The sequence below is a fragment of the Acanthaster planci genome, linkage group LG06 (genome assembly GCF_054643075.1).
Source record: "Acanthaster planci isolate LZ-2023a linkage group LG06, COTS_SCS, whole genome shotgun sequence".
In the NCBI taxonomy this organism is placed as follows: domain Eukaryota; kingdom Metazoa; phylum Echinodermata; class Asteroidea; order Valvatida; family Acanthasteridae; genus Acanthaster; species Acanthaster planci.
In genome coordinates, this window is record NC_141782.1 from 21,675,181 (window position 1) to 21,698,188 (window position 23,008).

The 23,008-nt window shown below is 39.6% G+C and overlaps 2 protein-coding genes across 7 annotated transcripts in view; one reads left to right on the forward strand and one right to left on the reverse strand.

The window, feature by feature from the left end:
- LOC110980104 (importin-4-like) overlaps positions 1-1,164 on the forward strand; it is a 28,701-nt gene extending 27,537 nt beyond the window's left edge. The window contains exon 29 of the mRNA XM_022236447.2: positions 186-1,164. Coding sequence (XP_022092139.2) covers positions 186-563 — 378 coding nt within the window. The 3' untranslated portion in view covers positions 564-1,164. The remainder of the gene's footprint in view (positions 1-185) is intronic.
- LOC110980081 (scavenger receptor cysteine-rich type 1 protein M130-like) lies at positions 685-22,172 on the reverse strand. Of its 6 annotated transcripts, XR_015425615.1 has the most exons (12): positions 22,014-22,172; positions 17,798-17,903; positions 16,173-16,517; positions 14,193-14,525; positions 13,497-13,877; positions 12,606-12,804; positions 12,104-12,264; positions 10,033-10,212; positions 9,374-9,577; positions 2,117-4,880; positions 2,013-2,064; positions 685-1,804 (listed from the first exon to the last, which is right to left on the reverse strand). XR_015425615.1 is itself a non-coding variant. In XM_022236410.2 (10 exons), the coding sequence occupies exons 2-10, from the start codon at positions 17,886-17,888 to the stop codon at positions 4,594-4,596; spliced, it is 2,181 nt and encodes a 726-aa protein (XP_022092102.2). In that variant the 5' UTR covers positions 17,889-17,903; positions 22,014-22,172; the 3' UTR covers positions 685-4,593. The 6 variants fall into 6 exon arrangements, 3 of the variants coding, with proteins under 3 accessions (XP_022092102.2, XP_022092103.2, XP_022092104.2); XR_015425614.1 differs by having other exon boundaries at positions 685-2,064; XR_015425613.1 differs by having other exon boundaries at positions 685-1,492; positions 1,597-4,880.
- Between the last annotated feature and the right edge of the window lie 836 nt (positions 22,173-23,008).

Here is a 23,008-nt window from a genome sequence, read left to right on the forward strand (position 1 = left end):
TTGTGAAGAATGTGGTGTGTGTACAGTGGAGACTTCCTTGGTGCTGAAGAAAATCTTAAAATGTTATGAGTAAAACGGGATAAATTTTTTGTGGCTACACTTTGGCAAATATCCATTTGAATGTTGGCGAAATGTTTAAGCCAGGATGTTAGCCGATGATGTCTCGTTCTTGCCTTATATCCTAGCTATTTGACTACATGGCCACAACGTGGATGGACAGCAAACTGTGGACTCCTGCTACATGGTCCTGCTATCGTCAGAGCCTCCGGTTGCCCGCAGATTGTGAAGGATGGCATCAGAGGCTCAAGTCAAATGTCCACATGGCCAGGGTCTCCCTCTACCCCCTGATTGAGCTATTGCACGTAGAGTCCAGGTATGTGGATGTCCGCACACAGCTGGTGTCAGAGAAGAAACTGCGGCGTTATCAGAGGAAGTCAAGCGGGATTGCTGAGGGAAGAATCTTTGATTACTGGAGAGAGTTTGAAGATGGGGAGAGAACAGCCGAGGCATTGCTGCAGGCTTGTGCTTACGTCCAAGGCAACATGTTCATCAAACATGAGTGAACAGTGTATAACAAGATAGGAGTATTTGTCAATCTTGGGGGCCCAAAGAAGTGACGTCGACCAACCTTGTCTCTTTTTTGTAATCCTTAATATGACTCTTTAAGAATGAGAGATCAATTGCTTTGATATTTTCTCAGGGTAATTGATTTATTAGAAAACAAACTTTTTACACATCTTTCTAGAGAACACATTCAATCCTTCTAAATTTCAGTGCTGGGTACAGTTTGTCATAGGGCAATGTATTTTATACTGTCTTCATAGTTTGTGTTCCAATTCATTAGTTTTGGAAAGCTGGATGGCTTTTTTGTAGTGTAAATACTGCCCACAACTCCATGTTTCTTTCATGAGCCGCAGTGAGGCAAGTGTAGTGATACCCTCTTCACCTTTCACCTCTGTGGCATGGGCTTTGAATCCCACCGACACTGGTATGTGGATTGTCCTACCTGATTCCATGGGCTCCCCTAGAATATCTGTCCGGGGTTTCCTCCCATCTCTAAAACTGAACATTTCTTTATTGTCTTTTCCCCAAAGGCTGCCAGGAAGTAGAGTTTATAACTGGCAAGGTTTTACCCTTTCTGAATAAAGAATAGGTGAAAATAAATGCTGCATTTATGCTTTGTCTAAAAATATGTTTAAAACGTCATACAAATATCCACAAGTTACCTTAATTCATGCACTTAGTACACTGAATACATTTTTTGCTACAAAAGTAAGCTTCTTAACGCTTCACTTTCAACTTATAATACTCATCACACGGAAAAACAAAATGATACCTGATGGAATAAATCTGACATCTAAAATCTATTCATAAAAACAAAATGATACCTGGTGGAATAAATCTGACATCTAAAATCTATTCATAAAAACAAAGTGATACCTGATGGAATAAATCTGACATCTAAAATCTATTCATAAAAACAAAATGATACCTGGTGGAATAAATCGAAGATCTAAAATCTATTCATAAAAACAAAATGATACCTGGTGGAATAAATCGAAGATCTAAAATCTATTCATAAAAACAAAATGATACCTGATGGAATAAATCTGACATCTAAAATCTATTCATAAAAACAAAGTGATACCTGATGGAATAAATCTGACATCTAAAATCTATTCATAAAAACAAAATGATACCTGGTGGAATAAATCTAAGATCTAAAATCTATTCATAAAAACAAAATGATACCTGGTGGAATAAATCTGACATCTAAAATCTATTCATAAAAACAAAATGATACCTGGTGGAATAAATCTGACATCTAAAATCTATTCATAAAAACAAAATGATACCTGATGGAATAAATCTGACATCTAAAATCTATTCATAAAAACAAAGTGATACCTGATGGAATAAATCTGACATCTAAAATCTATTCATAAAAACAAAATGATACCTGGTGGAATAAATCTAAGATCTAAAATCTATTCATAAAAACAAAGTGATACCTGATGGAATAAATCTGACATCTAAAATCTATTCATAAAAACAAAATGATACCTGGTGGAATAAATCTAAGATCTAAAATCTATTCATAAAAACAAAATGATACCTGATGGAATAAATCTGACATCTAAAATCTATTCATAAAAACAAAGTGATACCTGATGGAATAAATCTGACATCTAAAATCTATTCATAAAAACAAAATGATACCTGGTGGAATAAATCGAAGATCTAAAATCTATTCATAAAAACAAAATGATACCTGATGGAATAAATCTGACATCTAAAATCTATTCATAAAAACAAAGTGATACCTGATGGAATAAATCTGACATCTAAAATCTATTCATAAAAACAAAATGATACCTGGTGGAATAAATCTGACATCTAAAATCTATTCATAAAAACAAAATGATACCTGATGGAATAAATCTGACATCTAAAATCTATTCATAAACACCTCAGTTTTCCTATTCAACAACACGCAATATATTAACATTTGATGAAGCCCGCTACATAAAAAATACTACCCTGGCACCTGGATATGAGACAGTTCAATCCATCCCTATTGGCCAAGAGTCTGCATACAACACAGTACACAGAATGCGTCACGTGCCTACCAAGTCCACATATGGCAATTCTTTTGGACAACTTTTGCACAAAGAATATACCATATTATGGACGGGGGCGTACTGGCTGCTCTAGAAAATGGAAGTGAAATTCCAGAACAAAATTCTTGGAAATCTATCATATATACATGTAGACTTCTTTTGACTCGTGCCTAAAAATGTTATTCATGAACTTGGAATAATAAATATGTACTTAGGTGGTCTTCAACTGACATTTAAGACGGGTCAAGCATCTATTTATTCCCTTAATTATTTGATTTCAATACCCCAAGAAAGTTTCACATATGAGTAAATGCATATATTTAAGGTAAGCTACGGCATGTGGACAACTGTTACTCCAAATATAAAGGTTATACAAGGAATCTGAAAAGGAAACAATTTTCGGATAAAGTGAATTACTTACTGAAAGGATATTTAGTCGTCTTTCATTTGATACGGACAAAATGGTGCTTGGCTTTCTTTGAATAGCCAATTTTGATGCCATCAAATCAGATTGTCCAGTTTAGTCATGCGTAACCAAAGTACTATCTTGTTTGGTACCAAATGAAAGAAGAGAGAAATGGGTTTTCAAGCAATTCAACCCAAGATACATACACTAACCCCTAACACTAACATCACGTGTACAAAGGCAAGTAACATCCTCTAGATGTCACACATAGTACATACATGTACACAAATACACTGGTAGCAAGTTCCTATTGGCTTTTACTCAAAGGCAGTGACACAATTTTAAAAGGAATACAGTTCCCTCTCCTGTGCACTGACTCCACCTGCTGTGTACAGTAACCAGCATCTAAAACAAACAGCGCCTATAAAGCATACGTGTCCCGATCCGGGATCCCCGGCAGGGAGTGGTTAACTAAGTAATTAAATCACAGCGCTTACATATGATAAACAGTCCCCTCATTACAAAGACTTAATTGATGCTCTGATAACGTTAACTTTACCTTTTAATTTATTATCGTTATCATTACTGGTGGAACAGGTAGGTTTAAGCCTTTTCTTAAATTGCTCAAATGATGTGGCACACTGATTGTCAGAGGGCAGACTGCTCCACTCCTTTGTTGCAGAGACTGTGAATGTTCCGTCATCCAGAGTTCATTGACACTGGCAATCACAGACTTATTCCTTACATGCAACAGCAGTGGAACAATTTTCACAATGGGGGGCAGTTGTGAGACTAGTAGGCATCATCCATTAATAGGCCAATCCAGCAAGCCCTATTCCGTTATAGGACCTGCACCAAACACTCACCACTACACCAATTTTTATAGGGACCGAAGTTGTCCCCTCAAGTTGGTCACAACTTTCTTAACTACTTCCTGCCGGGGCAGGTATCAATATTGATGATGCTGGGCCGGGATATTTATCATTTTTTCTGTTTTCAAAATTCTTTAAAAATTCCGATCTTCATTTACTGGACACTTACAAACACATGAAGGATTGTCTGGTGTCCACTCTAGCCTGACAGACAAAATCTATCGACGCCTGAGTATTTCAGCCAGGCCTGCAGCCTTGTAAAAAGAGCCCAGATTGCGCAGTTTTATATAACTTTCTTTGGCTCACGAACCTGGCTTAGTGTGCTGCTGACCTCTTTTCAATAGGGGCCAGATTATCATGCAGCAGTGATGTGTGGCTCATTGCTGCGGTGGTGGAGCGCTTTTGTCCCCGGTGATAATCCGCTCGCCCCAAACTGTGGTATACTGTTTCAAAACAAGGCTGGATTATCTCCACTTTTTGAGAGTGAAAAAATGTGGGTAATTCCCAGCAACCTGGTCTTTTGTTACGAGTGCAGTCTTTTGTTACAAGGCCGTGTTCCCCTTGTCCAAGTTCGGAGACCCCAGCCACGCATATAAAGCATACGTGTCCGGATCCAGAATCCCCAGCAGGAGTGGTTAACCAAAGAAACTGTCCCCTGAATGTGGTGGAGGCCTGCCCATTCATTCTTGAATATTTACACTACTTGGGTTTCTTGAACCTGTTCAGTCTTGTTGGCTCCTTCATCCTGGCTGACGGGGGGTGCCGTGGCAGACATTTCAACCTCTGCTGCTCCACCTGATTCACCTGTTTGTTGAGTGGTGCCATCAGAAACCAACTGATAAGGATCGTGGCTGTTTGCATGGTTCCCAGCATCATCCCCTTGGCAACATTTTGCATTAACCTTTACTGTTATGATGCAGCACACCACCACCGCAAGGACTACAAATATCAAGATTAGGAACGTAGGTAGAATCCACGGATCTGAAAATGCCGTAGAGATCAGAAACAGCAGAGGCATATTCATGAACAGTCCACTGTGACTTTGTCATTTGCCTGTAAGAATATTGTATCCAATACAGTCAACTTAGAGTATACCCTAACAAGATATCGGTCGAAACAACACACTCACCTATAGAAGGCTTCATTCATTTCCAATTGATTTATGTGTTATTTCTAGTGATAGCCAAGTAATTTGGATGCTGTCTAACTTTGCACAAGGCATGCATGACTGTCTTTAAAATTGCAATCCACATAGAAATATGTTTGCATTGTGTGCCACCAGCTGAGTGTTTGAACTAACATTCATTACAATCAGTCACAATATTACGCTATCAAAATGGGAAAAAACAACGGTGCCCACTCGAGTCATCAGAGGTGGTACCGAGCCAATTTCTGAAACTCCAAGTCAAGTCACAAGTCATTTGGTCCAGTTACAAGTCAAGTCACATGTTATTTGATCACAAGTCAAAACACAAGCAAGTCCTAAGGGTTTTTGTCTAGTACAACTCAAGTTGTGCATTAACCTATCGAGCTGTAATGAATAAACAGGGCCGGGAATCGACTTAACAGGCAAGGTTCTAGAGCAAATATTGGGGGGCGGGGAGCTCTACTTCAGCCTTCTCACACAACGTCACCTTTTAACTTCCGCTACTGCTGTTTCATTTTTGCATTTTTTTGCGGTGGGGGGGGAGGCTTGACCAAAGTTTTTTTTGGGGGGGGAGGTTATGTAACGGCACCTGAATATTAAGACTTACAAGTTTAAGACAAATGATCTTAACTTGCTTGATTAGTTCCATGTACAAATATGTTCTTCCACTTTCTTGTGCAATAATTTCCATGGGTAGTACTAATGCAACATGCATGTATAAATACATGTATAAACTGGCACAGTGATCATACCAAATGCTTGTCATTGTTAACCACTTGCTGCTGGGTGCTTTTAAAAATGCAGTGCACACATACGGGAGATTTTCAAGATTTTAAGTTTTCAAAATTTTTCAGAAATTCATCATTTCTTTTAAGGGATGTTTACACCCACACGAATGACTGTTTGGTGGCTACTCTAAGCCGACAGGCAACCTTCATTGACTCCTAAGTATTTCAGCAAGGCCTGCCGCCCTGTAAAGAGAGCCCAGAATTGTGAGGTGTTGCGTAATTTCCTTTGTCCTCAGTGAATGCGAGTGGCAAGTTTTCAAACGGGGCTGGCTTAACATGCAGCGGTGCTGTGTCGCTCATCAATGGGGCCCTGGAGCACTTTTGTCAGCAGTGCTAATCTGCAGGCGTGCTATGCCCAAAACAGTGGTATACTGCTTAAAAACAGTAGACGAATTACCTTCGAAACATGCAAGGCAAAAAATGATGGCAGTTCCCAGCAGCAGGTCTTTTTTCCCGAGTACTGTCTTTTGTTACATGGTCCAGCTCTTTTGTCCCATTTTGGGCACCCCAGCTCTGCGTATAACCCATGGTGCTCAAAACGGGGTTCCCCGGCAACAAGTGGTTAACATGACTACACAACTGCCAGCTCTGTTGATGAGCTATATGTCGGACATTATTGAGGGCTCTATCTACCTCGAGCTGAAGCATCCCATCACCCTGAAAAGAGCCATATTGGTTTGGAGTGTTCATTTTGTTAGTAACAATGCAACTGGGATGTGTGATAGTCGTTCGTGAACAGGCAAAGTTCACTTCCGACCTTGAAAGCAGCCTTAATGCCCTCTCTTGGTCCCGCTCAAGGACCATATCGAGATGAAGGTTCTCAAAAAGCCCTAAGAAGGATTTTTTTAAGGGGTACACCCCTTCAACCTTGTTGGCAGGGCATAACATGTCCAAGTTACAACTCAACATTTTAAATTACCTCATTCCAATGATAATTCCAAATGTTAACAAATGAGCAAGGACAAAACACTGCAAATAACCAGGGAGAAAAATGAAAAGGGAAGCCTAAAATTTAAATGTGAATTTAAAATGAACTAAAAGCACTACAATGAGTAATGTCTGTGGAAGTGAGTCTTGAGACTGCCTAACAAAGAGTTTCATGAGTTAAGCACTGCAGAGTCCCAGATTGAAGATGTTTGATTGCGTAGTCCAGGAAAATGATGAGTTTAATAGTAGAAGCAGGAAGGTGGCAGAATGTGTAGGACTTCAAAGGACCAGAATTAATATGGAAGTTCTTCTGAATAGATTCAGAGTGTGCTACATGCATAAACCTTAAGACCAATGAGCTAAGGATGAAATTTCTTTTGGAGAGCAATTATGAATAAATTTTTGTGGAACTGTGTGCAATTTTTTCTTTTGGGGGGGGGTGATTATATTTGGCTGGTTGTTTCTCCATGGTGTAATTTTGTCCTAATCAGTTAGTGATGGGAAGCAGTGAGGTCTGGTGGCTGCATGCCTCGGGGCAATTCCGCAGCTAGCCAGGGCCTGCACCCAAGACCAACAGGTCACTTTCCCACAGACTGTTGTTAGGAGTAGACACACGTACTGCACACCTCTAAACTGGACACGTAAAGCCGTATTTTGGGAACAATTGGTGAGTGTCATTGTTTCCTTGTCTTATAAATCACACGATATATCAACTAGATGATTAACCTGATTGAACTGACTGAAACATTTAGAAAACAGGTTCTTTTGGTTATTCTCTCATTTCATTTGCCTTTCAAATGGTTTTGATTGCTCTGTGACCAGTGATTATTAAGAATGTCCATTGACTGTGTAAACCAATCTAAAGTAATTATTTAGTTACATGAATGTAGTTTCTGTATAAGAATTAGATAGTCACCAATATAAATTTTGTACTCGGAAGGGACCATCTTGGTTGAGCCAGTGGTGGTTTGAAACTGCAATCTTTTACTGATCATTTCAGATGCCAGTGTAAGATGAATTGTTGTTTTCACTGTATTGCATTTAAGTGTGATTTTGCAGATTTGTTAGGGTTGAAATGCTCAAAGTTTGTCATGTTTTTTGCTGAACATTCTATGTAGTAATTGGCTCAGATCATGAGGCCACAGGCCTGTGTCTAATGTGTGTATAACACTGTTACAATGAGCAGTGCCTCTGCTTATCATCATCCCTGATCATATGCCACATGTGGAAGGGTTCTGGTAGAAACAATGAAGTTGTTATTTTGTTGGAGCCTACTGGAGTAAAAAAAACCCTTAGGCCATCTGGCTGAGTATATTGTTGGTATTTAGGAAGTGAGCTTATCTATTGTTGTATATCCATGAACTGTAGGATTGCACCATACTCTATGTATCGATATTGCTGCTTTAGAGTTGAAGTTGTTGTGTTTCAATTTTAGTTTGCTCCAGTAATTGATATACGATCATTGCCGCATCGCTGCACAGGTTTACCCAGGGACCACTGATGATTGAAAACCTAAATAGCATTCTGTGCTCAAGACTGTGTTCCACCATATGCTACTGCTTTTTGCCTCATTAGATATTCGCTCTGTTTTTGGAGTTGAGTTTATCTTTATACAGCCTGTATCAGGTTCATGATGTTTTCTTTGTGGGTATATAGTTCCTGCTGCATAGTTATCTGTTCTTAAGTGTGTTGTGTTTAAGTTTCCATTTTACTTATTGCATGTATTTCCTCTTTTTCTGTTTCTAGCCAATCCACCAACCCCTTTTATTTTGCCTAAGATCGAAAGTGGTTGTTTGCTAATAAAACAGCCTAGCTTGAGGAACCTGGTCCGGTTACATTTGCTAATTTTTATCCTTTTTTATTAAATTATGTAAGCTGGGATCCATGGGAGATCAGTGAGCAGGCTTACTGAATGGATCACCCAGGGTAAAAAAATAAATAAATAATCAATTCAGCCAGAGGGGGTCTATATTCTCATGACATTCACCCCCTTTGCTGATGCAGCTAGCAGTATAGATAGTTGCTCAAGCTTTTTTCATGAGTGGAGGCATAAGGGACCCAAGCAAAGAAGGCTCATTCCAAAATAGGAAGGACATGGGAGACGGCAGATGGAGTCATTCCAAGTGATACTAAATATCTGCATAAAGCCTTAAACAAAGCAATTTATTTTGGAAACAATGTCATAACGGGGAGTCACAGTGGTGTTGTGGTTCTTTCCTTGCCTTACCTTGCCTTTCCTTGCCTCTGCGACCCAGGTTCGAGTCCCAGCTTGGTCTACAAATGCATTTGGTTTTCAGCCCCCTACACTGTACCTGATTCTGTGGGTTTTACCCAGAATATTCCTCTGGGGTTTCCCTCCCAGGTTTCTTCAGGCTTACCAGCTATATTACCCAGGGCGCTTTTTAGGAATCATTGGTCTCATTGTCAGAAAAACCTACCGATAAAAATGAAGTTTGTATGATGCTTCCGTTAAGTCTGAGATTTCCAGGTGAGTCTAGCATCCATTAAACTACATGTACCAAGATATTGGAATTAGGCCACAGTAGAAAGGGTAGGGCCTCTCATGAGGAGATATTAAACTAAAGGTTTCCCTTCTAAACATGTAGGCTTACCTGATGACCGTGTGCTTTCACGATCTACATGTACATAGGGAACAGGATTGCAGGTGACACTGACATCTGTATCATGGGTGCAGTCTTGAGAGATTTCAAACGTACTACATCTTCTCAGTCCCTCTTCATCTCCTTTACACCAATTCTTACGGAATTGTACAATTTTAGTCTCTTCAGCAGCTCTTCCTCGAAGTGGCATCACACCTAGAAAGCAAACAGCTTCACTGTCACCTCTGATAACATTTTTGTTCACAAAGATGGACAGCATTCATTGAGATTAAAGGAGTGCTTTCTAAGAACAAGGGATCTAGTATCCAAGCCACAAATCAGGGGTCTGCAGGTAAGGGGTGGAACCTTGGACAGCTCCTTCCCAAACCATTTCTGTTTGTTTTACTCTACATTTTCCATTTGTTTCACTATAGATGTCTACTTGCATGTGTATTCCACTTCACCCACTATGCCAACCTGTTGTCCAGTAACTCTCTATCATGCTTCCCATCTGTAGTTCCCATCTTCCTCTTTTCAATAGCGATTCCCCGCCTCCAAGTCCTTTCAAAGTCCCTTTTCGTTAACTTTTCCACCTTCCAATTCATTCCCCCAGTCCCCACATGACCACCCTAATCTGTCACCCAGCTAAGCCAACCGTTCCTCCTACATACCTGTTGATACAGCACCATCAAAGCCAAAATCACGACAAAGTAAGGTTGCTGTCACCATATCCAAGCCGGACTGGACACACAGTGTAACCCATTCAGAACCAATGCCAGGATCATAGTAGGAAATTTCGACACGACCAGATGCCAAACCGTCACCGTCAGTAAGTCGTAATCTGACTCCATCTACAAGAGGTAAAAAAAGACCATCATCTAATTATCGTCAATGAAAATAAAAAGATGCACATCACAACTTGTTCACATAGCATACAGAAAGTGTTAAATAGCTAGTGCTGCAGTCGGACCACCGAACCAAACCAAAAACCATCAAACACTTTCAAACTGAACCGAACCAAACTGGTCGGTTCAGATGTTTGGCTTTTTGTATAGCATGGATTGATAGCATAGGGAATGCACGCAAGAAAACGTGATAAAAAAGCAAACACAACAAAAATGGATAATGATGAGTTAGACTGGGGCTCGGCATATGTGTGTACACATGTATTGTAAATGTACATGCACAGTAAACTTACGATGGCCCTGCATCACAGGATGGTTGTAATATTCAAATGGTGAGATCAACCGCAAAAATACAATGCATGGCATTTCCGCAATCCGCTGCACAACAATTCTAAATTCTCACTACACCTAATTGTGCTAATGTATGTGGTTATTAAGATTTAGCATATACATGCATGTTTGCCAATCTCTGATAGCCACACCCTTACGTTCCATATTAGACCAATGATGTCATAAATGGCCGCATGTAGAACAAATTTTGATTTGATACTGATCACAGTCAGACTCATGTTCGATAAAAGGCCAGAGGGAAAACTGATTTTGCCAGGTGGGTGGGTGCAGCGCTCCAGCGCGCAACAAGGTTTGGTTCACAGGGTGGCCCGACTTGCCTTTCATTTCATCATATTTGATCAAAGTTGTAGTGTGAATACATTGTAATGGAAGTTGGCCAGATCTCTAATAATAAAATGCCATTATATCTGTTTGAAAAAGACTGATGGAAAATTGCTCCTTCGGCCACATGGTCGCCGTCCTGGAAAAGAATGATGACTTGATACATGTACCAAGGTTCATCTTCAAATACATCGAAAGCTTTATAGTTTGGTAGTTGCAATCTGTTTCGTCAAAAACAACCAAAACATAATTCACTTGAAATTTCATTTGACCTTGTATCCTGTAAAGGACGAAACTTCCATTTCAGCATGCTGTTTTTTCTGTTTTCACATATCCTAAGATCATTTTGTTAAATCAAGCATAGTCCAAACACAACCGCTTTTGGTCGGCACGGTCAGAAACTGTCACACCTCCAGCGGTAACTTTCTATGGAATTTTTACCTCCTTAACACACTTTGGGGAAACAGCTTAGAAAAAACTATTTTCAAATCAAAGTTGCTCCTGGATAGGGATGGAAAGGAGATTCATTGCTTGTATTAACATATTTTATACCCAGAAGTACTACATACGTACGGCACCTTCACAGCGAACTCTTCAATGTCTCAATGTGCATTGTACATGTACATGGACGTACATGTGTGTACCAAAAAATTAATATGTCTGAACCCGAACCAAACCAAAGTTCGGCAAAAGAATTCCAAACTTTGTCGGAACTGAACCCTAACTGAACCTTGGCACCTACTTGCAGCACTATAAATACAAGTAGCTCTGACAAATGTTACTGCTTGCTGTTACTTGTTGACTTTTATAGCACGTACTAAGTAGATCTGACATGTGACTCACAATTTCACTAAAACTTCAATTAAATTTTAACAACTTCATTACATGTTAGTTTACTGTTTTATATCTCCTTGGATCTGCTTCAAGTCTTTTAGTGTTGGACCAATTTCACTCTGTACAGCTGTGGTCAAAGTAAAGACCTCATAATCATTTAAATAACTTTGAAACATCTGATTGGCTTTATTTGTTTCACAATGAGAAAATAAAAATGCTCAATCCTTGCAGATACATTTCCAGATAATGCCGACGGTTAAGGAACACAGAGTAAAATATGAGATGTGATTTTACTTTTTATTTTTCATCCAGGGTCTAAATATCAATATACCTGAGACAAAATCTTCGCTTGAAGAGTAGTTCCGACAAAAAATGGCAGCCTTGTCGTAATATCCACAGGTTGTGTAGTACGTATGCATGTACTTTTCTTCAATGTAGCATAGATAATCGTCACACAGCACTTCACTGCTGAGAGAATCTTCTGTGATTTTACTTGGAAACAAAAAGGACCCAATCATATGGAATCGTGGAAGGAAAATGAAATCCTTACCAAATTTAGTCCTGGAAATACCAGGTTTCCATAAGCACTGCCCCCACCCCAATCAATGAGATCGCAACGTCAAGTTTCCTTTCTTGTTCATGTACACATTCCTACGTATGCCTACAGAGGTGCCTAACAACCTCTGGGTAAAGAGCGTCAAGTCATGCGCAGACCATCTTGAGCAGATGATAGGGATCTGACATGTGAAGGCAGGAAGAAGTATTCAAAATAAACTTGAATGCAATTAGTCGATGCCCAAGGCACATGCCAAACTACAGTGGCTACAACTTACCTGTACTCCTCGGAGAATCGTAGGGTGGGTAGTAGCTGTCCATATTCATAACCCATTGATTCGCAGGCTCTGTTAATAAACCGGTAACCGTACCACACACCTGACCTTGATATACAGATGTTCCACCAGTTACCATTGTAGTAGGTTTGAACCAGACCTTCATAAGGCTTAGCTGATCCAACAAGGCGAACAACTTGTCCTGTTTGAATGGCATCCAAATTGAGCAGGTTTATGAAAATGTAATTATCTCTCAAAGCAGAGAAGCAATTTAGTTTTCAACTTGAACATGAAAAGATATGCTTGAACTGGATTTTGTTGGGGATAATTCAGTGAAATTGAGGGGCATTTGTGGGTACTCCCAATAAATCAGTTACCACCGTAGCCACGTCGATACAACACATGTAGTCCAACGATAGGGGAACCAGTATGTGTGAGTAGAGCATGCCTGTGTACCACGTGGCACAGGACACTACAAACTACATGTGTGTGTCTGGCAGTAAGCCAAAAGTAATCAAAGGTGTTTCATGACGGAATCCCTGCCATCACAGCGCACCAAATAGAAGATTGATCACAAGCCTCACGGAGACCACCTTCATGGAACAATCTAGAAAACTCTATCATATTCATCAGGGTTAAAGGTCATTCCTATTCATGTAGATATTTATAAAAGAGGTCAAATTTACTGATTCAAATGGATTGAGTATTAACATTTTTTACACAAACTATAGTTTCTGAGTGCTATGATATGTTTCCAGCTAGCACATCAACAAGTACAAAACTTAACCACAGGTGCAACAAATTTAAGGACCCTGACACCTCTGGTGTCAAAAACAGAATGTCCCACATCAAAACACTGGACGTTTTACGGCCGCTGAAAACTAACAACATTACCTGGGTAAGGGGAGGGAGATATGCTACACTTGACTCTAACCAGTCCACCATTACACTGACTTCTCTTGATGATCACATGACTACACTCCAGAAGATGCTTCTCTGAGCCAATGCACTCCACTGATCCCAAGACGCTCCAATCATCACCGGTGCCCATGTAGTCGGTTCCACTTGTCTCAATGGCATAATGAAAGCCCAGCTCCTGACAGACTACGTTGGCTGCTTGGATATCCCAGGATTCATCACTGCAGATGGACCAATCCTGATCGATGTACAGATAAGGAAAGGGTTGAAGCTGAACAACACCTGTACTTGTTGAGTTGTCCTCTACGACCTCCAGCAACCTCAAAGGGTATGGCTGTTGAACGTCCCCAGTTAAAACTATGGATAAAAATTGGCATCATGGATTACAATGTAAGTGTAACACCACCTGGCACACTCAATCATTCACAAAATGATTATACTTTCAACTGTATGAATGTGAAAGATCATTACCTGAAAGATTGTTGTAAATGACATGATTGGTAACCCACCAATCTCATGATATGGTCTCATTCAAGCACTGTATGATCATACAACCTTGTATTATTATACAGTAGCGAGATGTCGGCTTAAAGATCAAGATGGTGTACTGCAAATAGTTAATCATAATCCTACAATGACAATGACCATGTCACTGACGTCATTGAGACTCACCTTGCTTTGGCACACAGATCACATGTCCAGCAGCTTTCACATGGTCACTGTCACAGCCATATGTTTGTGACAACTCAAAAGAACAATCAATCAGCCTGGATTCCGTTCCTTCACACAACAACTCCCTGCTTATTACATAAGCCCTTGAATAGTCGCCATGGAAACTTGTCACTGTCAGTGCCTTGGGGAATCCTAGCTGCCGACAAACCACAGACCCTGCCCGTTCATTCCACTGGTCCCGGGACAGGCAAAGGATGCCCCACTTGTTGCCATCGTAAACCTCTACAAGACCACTGTTATCATGGAAACCACCAGTGAGCCGCAGAGAGAATGCTTAAAGGGCAAAGTAAACGATGACAAGAGTTACATTCCTGGGAATGTCTTGCCTGAGTTTGATTCTTTTTTCAATGTAACTGACAGAAGTATTTCTAACTCAACAGATACATGTACACAGCTGTTGCAATTTCCCATGGTCTGAACTCTAGAAAACTAAAACTCTATTCACTTGCCAGTATTGTGACAAAATGTGACTTTTTGTTCACTTTTTTTGCACAAAGACTTTAATGGTGCATTATTTGCTTATACTTCTTTGGTTGCTCCATTAAATCAGATTAAAGACCCACTGCTCAAGTTTTTGTTTACTGTTGTAGCGTTTTCTGATCAATAACTTTAATTATCCGTGTATATTAATTTTCGTCAACTAGCATTCCAGAGTTATCAATGTATTAATGTTAAGAATATTGTTATTCCCAGTATTAGTCTTAATTGCCAGTTCTTACACATCACTTATTCCTTTTTCCTTCAGGATGTACACAATATTGTTTCTGCCCATCGAGCCTGTGACCTAGGCTTGCTTAGCCCACATGCATATACCCAAGTTGCACTGTCATTTAGCAATAAAAGTTTCTCAGCGTTATGCATGTTTATAGGATCATTGTTCTCAAATATTACTCACTCGTCATCATTCCGGGAATCAAACCAAGATGCATGCAAATAAATTTCCTTTCTTAAGTTTTCTCACTTCAACTACACGTTTCTAAATGCATACAAGCCCTGCCTCATGGCTAGTTTGACTCGACTCGACTTACTACACTAGGCAAGATAGACACAAACAGAAGAGAATTCAGTAGTTAAATCCAAGATATTCCTTTAATTAATGGTCTTTTGAGCTGTAACATTCATGGTATAATTCAAGAAGTACTGCAGGTCTTGAGCAGTCAATCACAACCTTCTCAGTCCTTGCTCAGTGAACAAGGTCATGGTAAAACACATTGCCAAGATGTGTGTTCCAACCAAAGATCGTATAGCGCCGAAGGCGCAAGATGGATAACTCTGCCTAAAAGATGTAATTACCATAGGCGCCATTTGAGCAAGTGATACGCCTGTGCAGTTTACGGTAATGCTTAGGCGTGGGCTCACCAGGTGCACGTGCCAACCGCAGCGCCTGCGCATTAATGTGCATTGCGCCTGCGCATCGCTTGCTCAAATGGCACCCATGCAATTACAATGTTTTATGTGTATTCACGGTGAAGTTCGCCATCTTGCTATACGATCTTTTGTTCCAACTACCTTCACTACAATAGACAATGTGTCCCCATTAACACTGTCACGGATCCCAGATGGTTCTTCCCCTATACCTAGAGTCCCTTTTGTTACATGACATTTCTTTTACTATTAAACTGAAATTCCTTTTGTTTTTTGACTGAGCTGTCTTAGAAGAATTTATTTAAATTCTGTTTATTTGCTGCGTTAACATCCATTACGGAATTTCTGAGTTTATGTCTCAACTGGTGCTGGAGCCTCTTTGACTCTGTGACCTCTGTGACCTTATCTGACCTCACAGGTACCCATGTTACACCTCAATGCAGAGAATGCAGGCAAGGATTGAGGCGACTTGCCTAAGGTCACAACATCACGTTGGAAACAAAGCCTAACACAAAGTGAGAACTTCAACCTGAATACATCACAGAATGTACCCACCTGGATTGAGTTGACAGTGTACAGCTGCTTTTACTCTTGGGAAGTAAGTGTAGTCACCACATTCAGAGCGTTGTCCTGTCGTCCGTGAACAATCCATCAGTCTTGTCTCGCTGCCCGTACAAGACAAGTCAAAGACCCAAAATGCTACATATCTCTCAGGTAATGTGCCATCAAAGTTTGTAGCTGTCAGTGCTGATGGGTAGCCTAATTGACGGCAGATAACTGAAGCGACCTGCCGCGTCCACTGATTGCTCTCCATGCACAGCAATCCCCATTCCCCATCATCAAACATCTGTACGAGGCCACTATTGTCATAACGCCCACGGGTCAGTCGAAGGGAAAATGCTACAGAAGCACACGAACAGCGAGAAGAAATGATACATGTAGTTTTTAAAAAAAAGAAACAATCCAATCTGCCAATAATTAAACTTGCGTATAGCATTAGGAATCCATGTCCACTACAGGAATTTAAAATTATAAGGGAATTTTATAAAAATGGAGCCAAGTCTTGTAAATTGCAAAATATTTTCCTATAATTGATACAAAAAGGTACAGAATGAAAATTTCTCATGAAATCAGAGATAAAACACATTCAAGTTTCCTTCACCAGATGCTCATTTACAAAATGACTGAAGAAACCTCAAAAGAAAAATCACACCCTTGAAATTTACTTTAATATTTTCAAGGATTCACAAATCAAAGATCTGACAAATTTCCCCTCCCCTAATCTGATATATCTGATCAGAGAAAAGCTAAAATGTTTCATGCATGCAATGTTTCGGGTACCTCAGGTATCTGGCCATTAAAAAATGGAACAAACTTGATTACTAATTACATTGAGACTGAAATGATACAGAAGTGAATACTCACAAGTCGTCTTTTGGATACGATTTTACATTAAAATAGAGGTTGTCCCACATGCCCCCATCAAATATTGTACAGTCCCCTCCCCCTTTCCTGTACCCCTTTTCAACATGCAGGGGCCGAACGTGTGACAGTTCTGCAGCCCTATTCCCCCTGATCAGTGTAACTGACAAAAAACATATCACTGAAATTGACTTCTAACTAATTTGCTTATTGTGTTTGGCAGGAGATTTACATGACTTCTTCACTCTTGGAAATCAAACAATATGTTCCACACTTATCATTTAAATCATGTCAAATATCATGACAACTGACACAAAAAGAATTGGACCCCAAATTTATCGATTGATCCATATATCGATCCATATACATGTATCGGTGTCTGTGGATGCCACGTTACCCCGTCCATGCATTTTTCTAATTGATAAGTTCCTGCATTCAAGTTGGATATTGGATTGCCTGCGATTATCGACCATGCCACCCATTCTGTCACACTAATGTTAAATGATCAACTTGCCACATATTGTAACATGGAGGAATTCCTCCATGATTTAACGTACAAAAAAATCTTGGGGTCAGGTAGCTAACCCTGCTGCAGTGCTTGTTTTCCATACCTTTGTTCTCATGTAACTTCTTTGAAAGACCCAGGTCCTTAAGAAAATCAATTAGGGTGCATGGTTGGTTGTAATCTCACAAGTGCACAGGACACAATGTAAGAGCAATGGCCCATTTTACGATGTCTAATAATGATGTGAGCTTACGTGCTGGGGCAGTGGGTACGGCTAGCACACAGAATACATTCAGACAGATGCAGATAGACAGTCGCAACCATTCCTCACTCATTGTCGCCATATTGTGAGTTGATCACTGAAGGCCAATCAAGTAGAACCAAATTAAGGCTGGCTTCAGACTCACTGGTCAAGAATTATCATTTTAACTAAATACTGGTACGTGAATTTCACAACGCCCCCTTCCATCCTGTGTTCTCTTTCTCTCTTACTTTAAATTTCTATAAACGTACTGAAAAACCAAAGATTTCTCATTCTGACCAGTTGAAAATCATACATGTACCAACGATACATGTAAATACGATATCAAATCTACGTAATTATAAGGTCCACATACAGGTACTGGTCTTTGTAGTTTTGTTCACAAGTGCAAATTCTCACTTCTACAAGAACTCATGTTTTAATGGCATGTGGTATTGGGAGGGGTGTACTCAATGAGCTACCTTTACATGTAGGTAGACTTCAAACTCACACCAGATAACTTAACACAAATATTAGCTTTTGGAAATAACTACCGGTATTACACAAACGATTAGCAACTGTCTAAATGTCCTCGCAACATGAACAAGACCAACGTTGAATCCAAAAGGAAATTATGCTGTATACCCTGCAGGGTCACTTCCGTTTTGAAGGAGTTGGCAAAACGCAAACTTCCTAGGGCCAGAGGAAAAATACATTTCCCCCAGTAAAAATGGGAGGTGGGTAGGAAAGAGAACGTTATGTCGGAAAATAACACTGATCCAATGATATACATGTAATTAAAAGACAATGTAATGTAATGTAAATTCATTTTGGCCAAACAAAAAAAATACCCGTGTTTCCAGTTACCAGACCCAACCTAAAAAATCACGCAGAACCTAGGACCCTATATCTTTTTATTTAACAAATCAATAAAATATAAAATCTGACGGTGCCTTGCCCCAAGTCTAATTTTGTGTACATCATCCTGTATATTGTATCGTTTTATATTTTCGCATGAGATACACGGCTCTTGTGTGTTTGTATTTCAACAACCAGCTGCTTTACTACTCAATTACAGTGCTGATATGTAATAGTGATACATATGTGCACATGTACAGTATTAATCTGACACTAGTACCTGTTACAAATATACGCCCCCCCCAAAAAAAACAAGATCATCATCCAACCCCGGTTTTTGAGCTATAACAATTTAGAGTAAAAAAAAATTTACCCAACCCGCACCCTAATTTAAATTTTTCAGTGTAATGGGAAATATAACTAATTTGTTGTTTGGCCTTATAATCACAAGCAAAAGCAGTGAGTTTTGTGCAAGCATAGATAAAGCATGGTGCAAGTTGGGCGAAAATTTGTCCAGACACACCGGAGTGGGGAAAACACGTACATGTACCAACTGAAGGCAACATATTTTCCTCCAAAGAGTTTTTCGCAAATACTTGTAACAACTTGGGGACAGTTAGCAGCGTAAGTAGTGAACATAGGCCTACTGGTGCAATTTCAGCTCATAAAATCTAGCGGATACCATGGATACGGGATAGTATCAATCGGGACAGGGCCTATGGAATGCAAAATGTACCAAAATATGATGTTACTCTGTGAAAGTAGTTTGATCATGTCCTCAATCTATTATGTGATATTGTCAAACCATTGTGTGAAGTTGACAATCCATTATGTAAAGTTCTCAAAAGTTATGTGAAGTTCTCAATGCCCCCACGCGGAGCTTTCCCTGTAAATAGCCTGTGTTGAATTATGTGAAGTAGTGAATCCATTATGTGAAGAAGTGAATCCATAAATGTCAGTGAATTACATGGTGTAGTCAAAGCATTATGACATCATTTCACATGTGGAGCTATCCCTGTGTATGGGTTGTGGTAGTTTTCTGGTTCTGTGGGCAAAGTCAAAACGTAGACATGCAGCACACAAGCAGCATGGAGCCCAAGTTAAAGATTTTGGAGTGGCACATCTGTTGTCAGAATTTTAATGGAAAACGTCAGTAAACATTTTGCACCTTGATGTTAGACGAATTTCAAAGTATAAATATTTTATACAAGCAAAATCTATGATTGTCCTGCATCTATAGCCGTGTTGAGGAGATAATATCAGAGAGGGGTTGCAGAGACGGGGTGCTCAATAGTTCCAATATTTCGGGGACTGCAGTCAAATTTTAAAATACTGATTTTCAATTTTAATTTCATTTATTTCAACCAAATCCTCTCAATAAATCATACATTTTTCTCATATTAACCGTTGCGTATGTATTTACTCCAAGAGAAGTTAGTGTTTTTAGCCAGTTATTTAACAGTCAACATGTTTCAGTGATGACCTCAGGTTTACAAAATAATGTTTAAGGAACAACCAAAATCAAGGACAAGAAACCATCAGGTTGATTGAGGGTCGTTACAAGTATTCATGTCGCCTCTACATTACGGTGTTAAATTGAATGGACTGCTTTTCAAGACTTGTTTCAAAGGGGCATTTTCTCTTTAAAAGAAAATAGCAAGGAAAACTGTCTGTGCGAGCAAAGTTTAAAGAATAATCAATTGACTTTATTTTTAAAAGGTTTCAGGATTATTCCTAAAAAGTTGCTGTTGTAAATAAGATTTGTCATCAGCGTCAACAAGGCTACTTTTATACTTTCAAAAGCAGTAAAGCACCTGCAGCTTCATGAACGAGGGCTCTGCTCACTGATGTACTCTAGGTTTTTGCAACCAGCATGGAGAGAGAATTCACTGGGGGTGATACCCATGTACATGTATGTGCATATTGAGCTTCCTGGAATTAAAGTGTAGGCTGTGTCAAGTTTTCATAGTTTTCAGTGTTGTGTGACAATCTTCTGCATGGCCACACTTGCCAACACCGTTGAACACATAACTTGCCCGCAGGCCCAATAGGTTTCCCAGTGCAGAGAGCCGGAGTTTCAAAACTTGCATCTGACGTTTGACGTTGCCTGCCCAGCGAGCCATCTCTTATGTTCCTGTGCCATGTTTGTGGACCAAGATATTCATTTTCACAGTCTCATTTTTTGTTTTTAACTGAAGGAGGGTCTGTTTTGACGCTGAATGTCTTACTTGTGGATATTACTGTAATGGTAAAGCAGAAGAAATAAATGATAAACATGACTACCACGCACCATGCTTCTGCACAGCTCTGATTGTGTACATGTGAGCTTTTTCCTTATGATTGCATCATCATAAGATGGTCTCATTGGTAGTGATCCTATCATTAGTTCAGTTTTTGTGAAGCTAAAGCTCGTCCTGCCAGTGTTTTACATGGCCACATAATGGATTGACAACATTAAATAATGGACTGACAACATCACATCATGGATTGACAACATTACATAATGGATTGACAACATCCCATAATGGTTCACAACATCACATAATGGATTCACAACATTACATAATGGATTGAGAACTTCACATCATGGATTGACAACATTACATAATGGATTGACAACATCACATCACATAATGGATTCACAACATTACATAATGGATTGACAACATCACATAATGGATTCACAACATCACATAATGGATTCACAACATCACATAATGGATTCACAACATCACATAATGGATTGACAACATTACACAGTGGATTGCCAACTTCACATAATGGATTGACAACATCACATAATGGATTGACAACACATAATGGATTGAGAACTTCACATAATGGATTGAAAACTTCACATAATGGATTGATAACATTACATAATGGTTGACAAGATTACATAACGGATTGACAACACCACATAATGGATTGACAACTTCACAACAATGGTTTGACAACATCACATGATACTAATAGATTGAGGACGCAATCAAACTACTACAAACTACTACTACAAAGTGGCATCATATTTTGGTACATTTGGCGTTCCATAAGGGCCCACACCCAGTATGTCGACGATAGAGTAAACGTCGGGCCTAATAGCAATACAGGTTACGTGTGAGCATGGTCTGAGCTAGACCCGTAATCGGTTCTAGTGTCTGCCATGGCATGGTCTGAGCGTGCCTATGAAAACCAACCACTGTAGAGTCGGGCGGCGATGCCTCGCGCCCGTTGGCCATTTGTACCTCCATGCATGGTCAGACTGTCCATGGAGGCAGGAAAACACATTGTCCTTCCTCCATAGACTGTCCATACAGCAAGTGGGCTCAGACAACGATAATGATCTCGAGATAACGGAAAATATACATACAGATTGAGAGAACAAATCATCTTTAGTGACTTTACTCGAAGAAATGCTCCATTTTGGTGAGATGTTTTCGATGAACAACGAGGGCGGGGCCCAGTGCACGGGTCCCTTCTTTCCTCCGCTGCTCTTTTCGTATGGGGGAGCGCGAACCAGTGTAGGCCTGTAGCGCAGCTTAACTTGTATGAAACAGAATTCAGTCAAAAAGATCGGAACATGCTTTCCGAGAAAAAAAAATCGATTTTTTTTTTTAATGTAATGTTTTTTAAAAAGATAGTACACTGATTCTTTGAATTCATTTCCCAAAACCGAATGAAATCTTTCGTACCTAATATATCTTTTTGGATGGAATTTCACTGACCTAACGTTTTTAAGATTCGAATGAATCTTTTTTGATCCAACATGTTTTTAAGATTGGAATAAAATATTGTAGACCTGGCATGTTTTTAAGATGCGAATAAAAAATTTTGGACCTAATATGTTTTTAAGATTCGAGTAAATTTTTTCAGACCTTTCAGGGGAAAATGCATTCGAAACTGGAAACGTTATGTCTGTCAAATTTCATTCGAATCTCAAAACACGTTAGGTCTGAAAAAATTTACTCGAATCTTAAAAACGTTAGGTCTGTCAAATTTCATCCCCAAAAGATATATTACAAAAGATTTCATTCCGTTTTGGAAAATGAATTCAAAGATTCAAAGTACGGTCTGTTTTAAAAACACTAGATTAAAAAAATTCAATTTTTACAAAAGCATTACATTTCTCGGGAAAAAAGGTTCCGATCTTTTTGACTCTAATTCTGCTTCGTAAACTTGCACATGCAAAAAGTTAACGCCACACGTCGGATTTCTTTCAGTGGGACGTGGCGGGTCGGGTCGGAGGTAATGAGGGCCCGCGCGACACCACGGGTCATGGGAGCTCGACGGGGCAATGGTCCCAGATAAAAAAAGAAAAGTAAATAAGGAAAAACGGGGGATCAACAGAAATGAAAAAAATACAGA

Excerpts from the sequence above, each read along its gene's own strand:
- LOC110980081 (XM_022236410.2), bottom strand. The coding sequence starts at position 17,888 with ATGGCGACAATGAGTGAGGAATGGTTGCGACTGTCTATCTGCATCTGT. Across the intron at positions 14,526-16,172 it reads ACACTGTCAACTCAATCCAG|CATTCTCTCTGCGGCTCACT; the intron begins GTGGGTACATTC and ends TTGCCCTTTAAG. Across the intron at positions 10,213-12,103 it reads AAGCGAAGATTTTGTCTCAG|ATGGAGTCAGATTACGACTT; the intron begins GTATATTGATAT and ends TACCTCTTGTAG.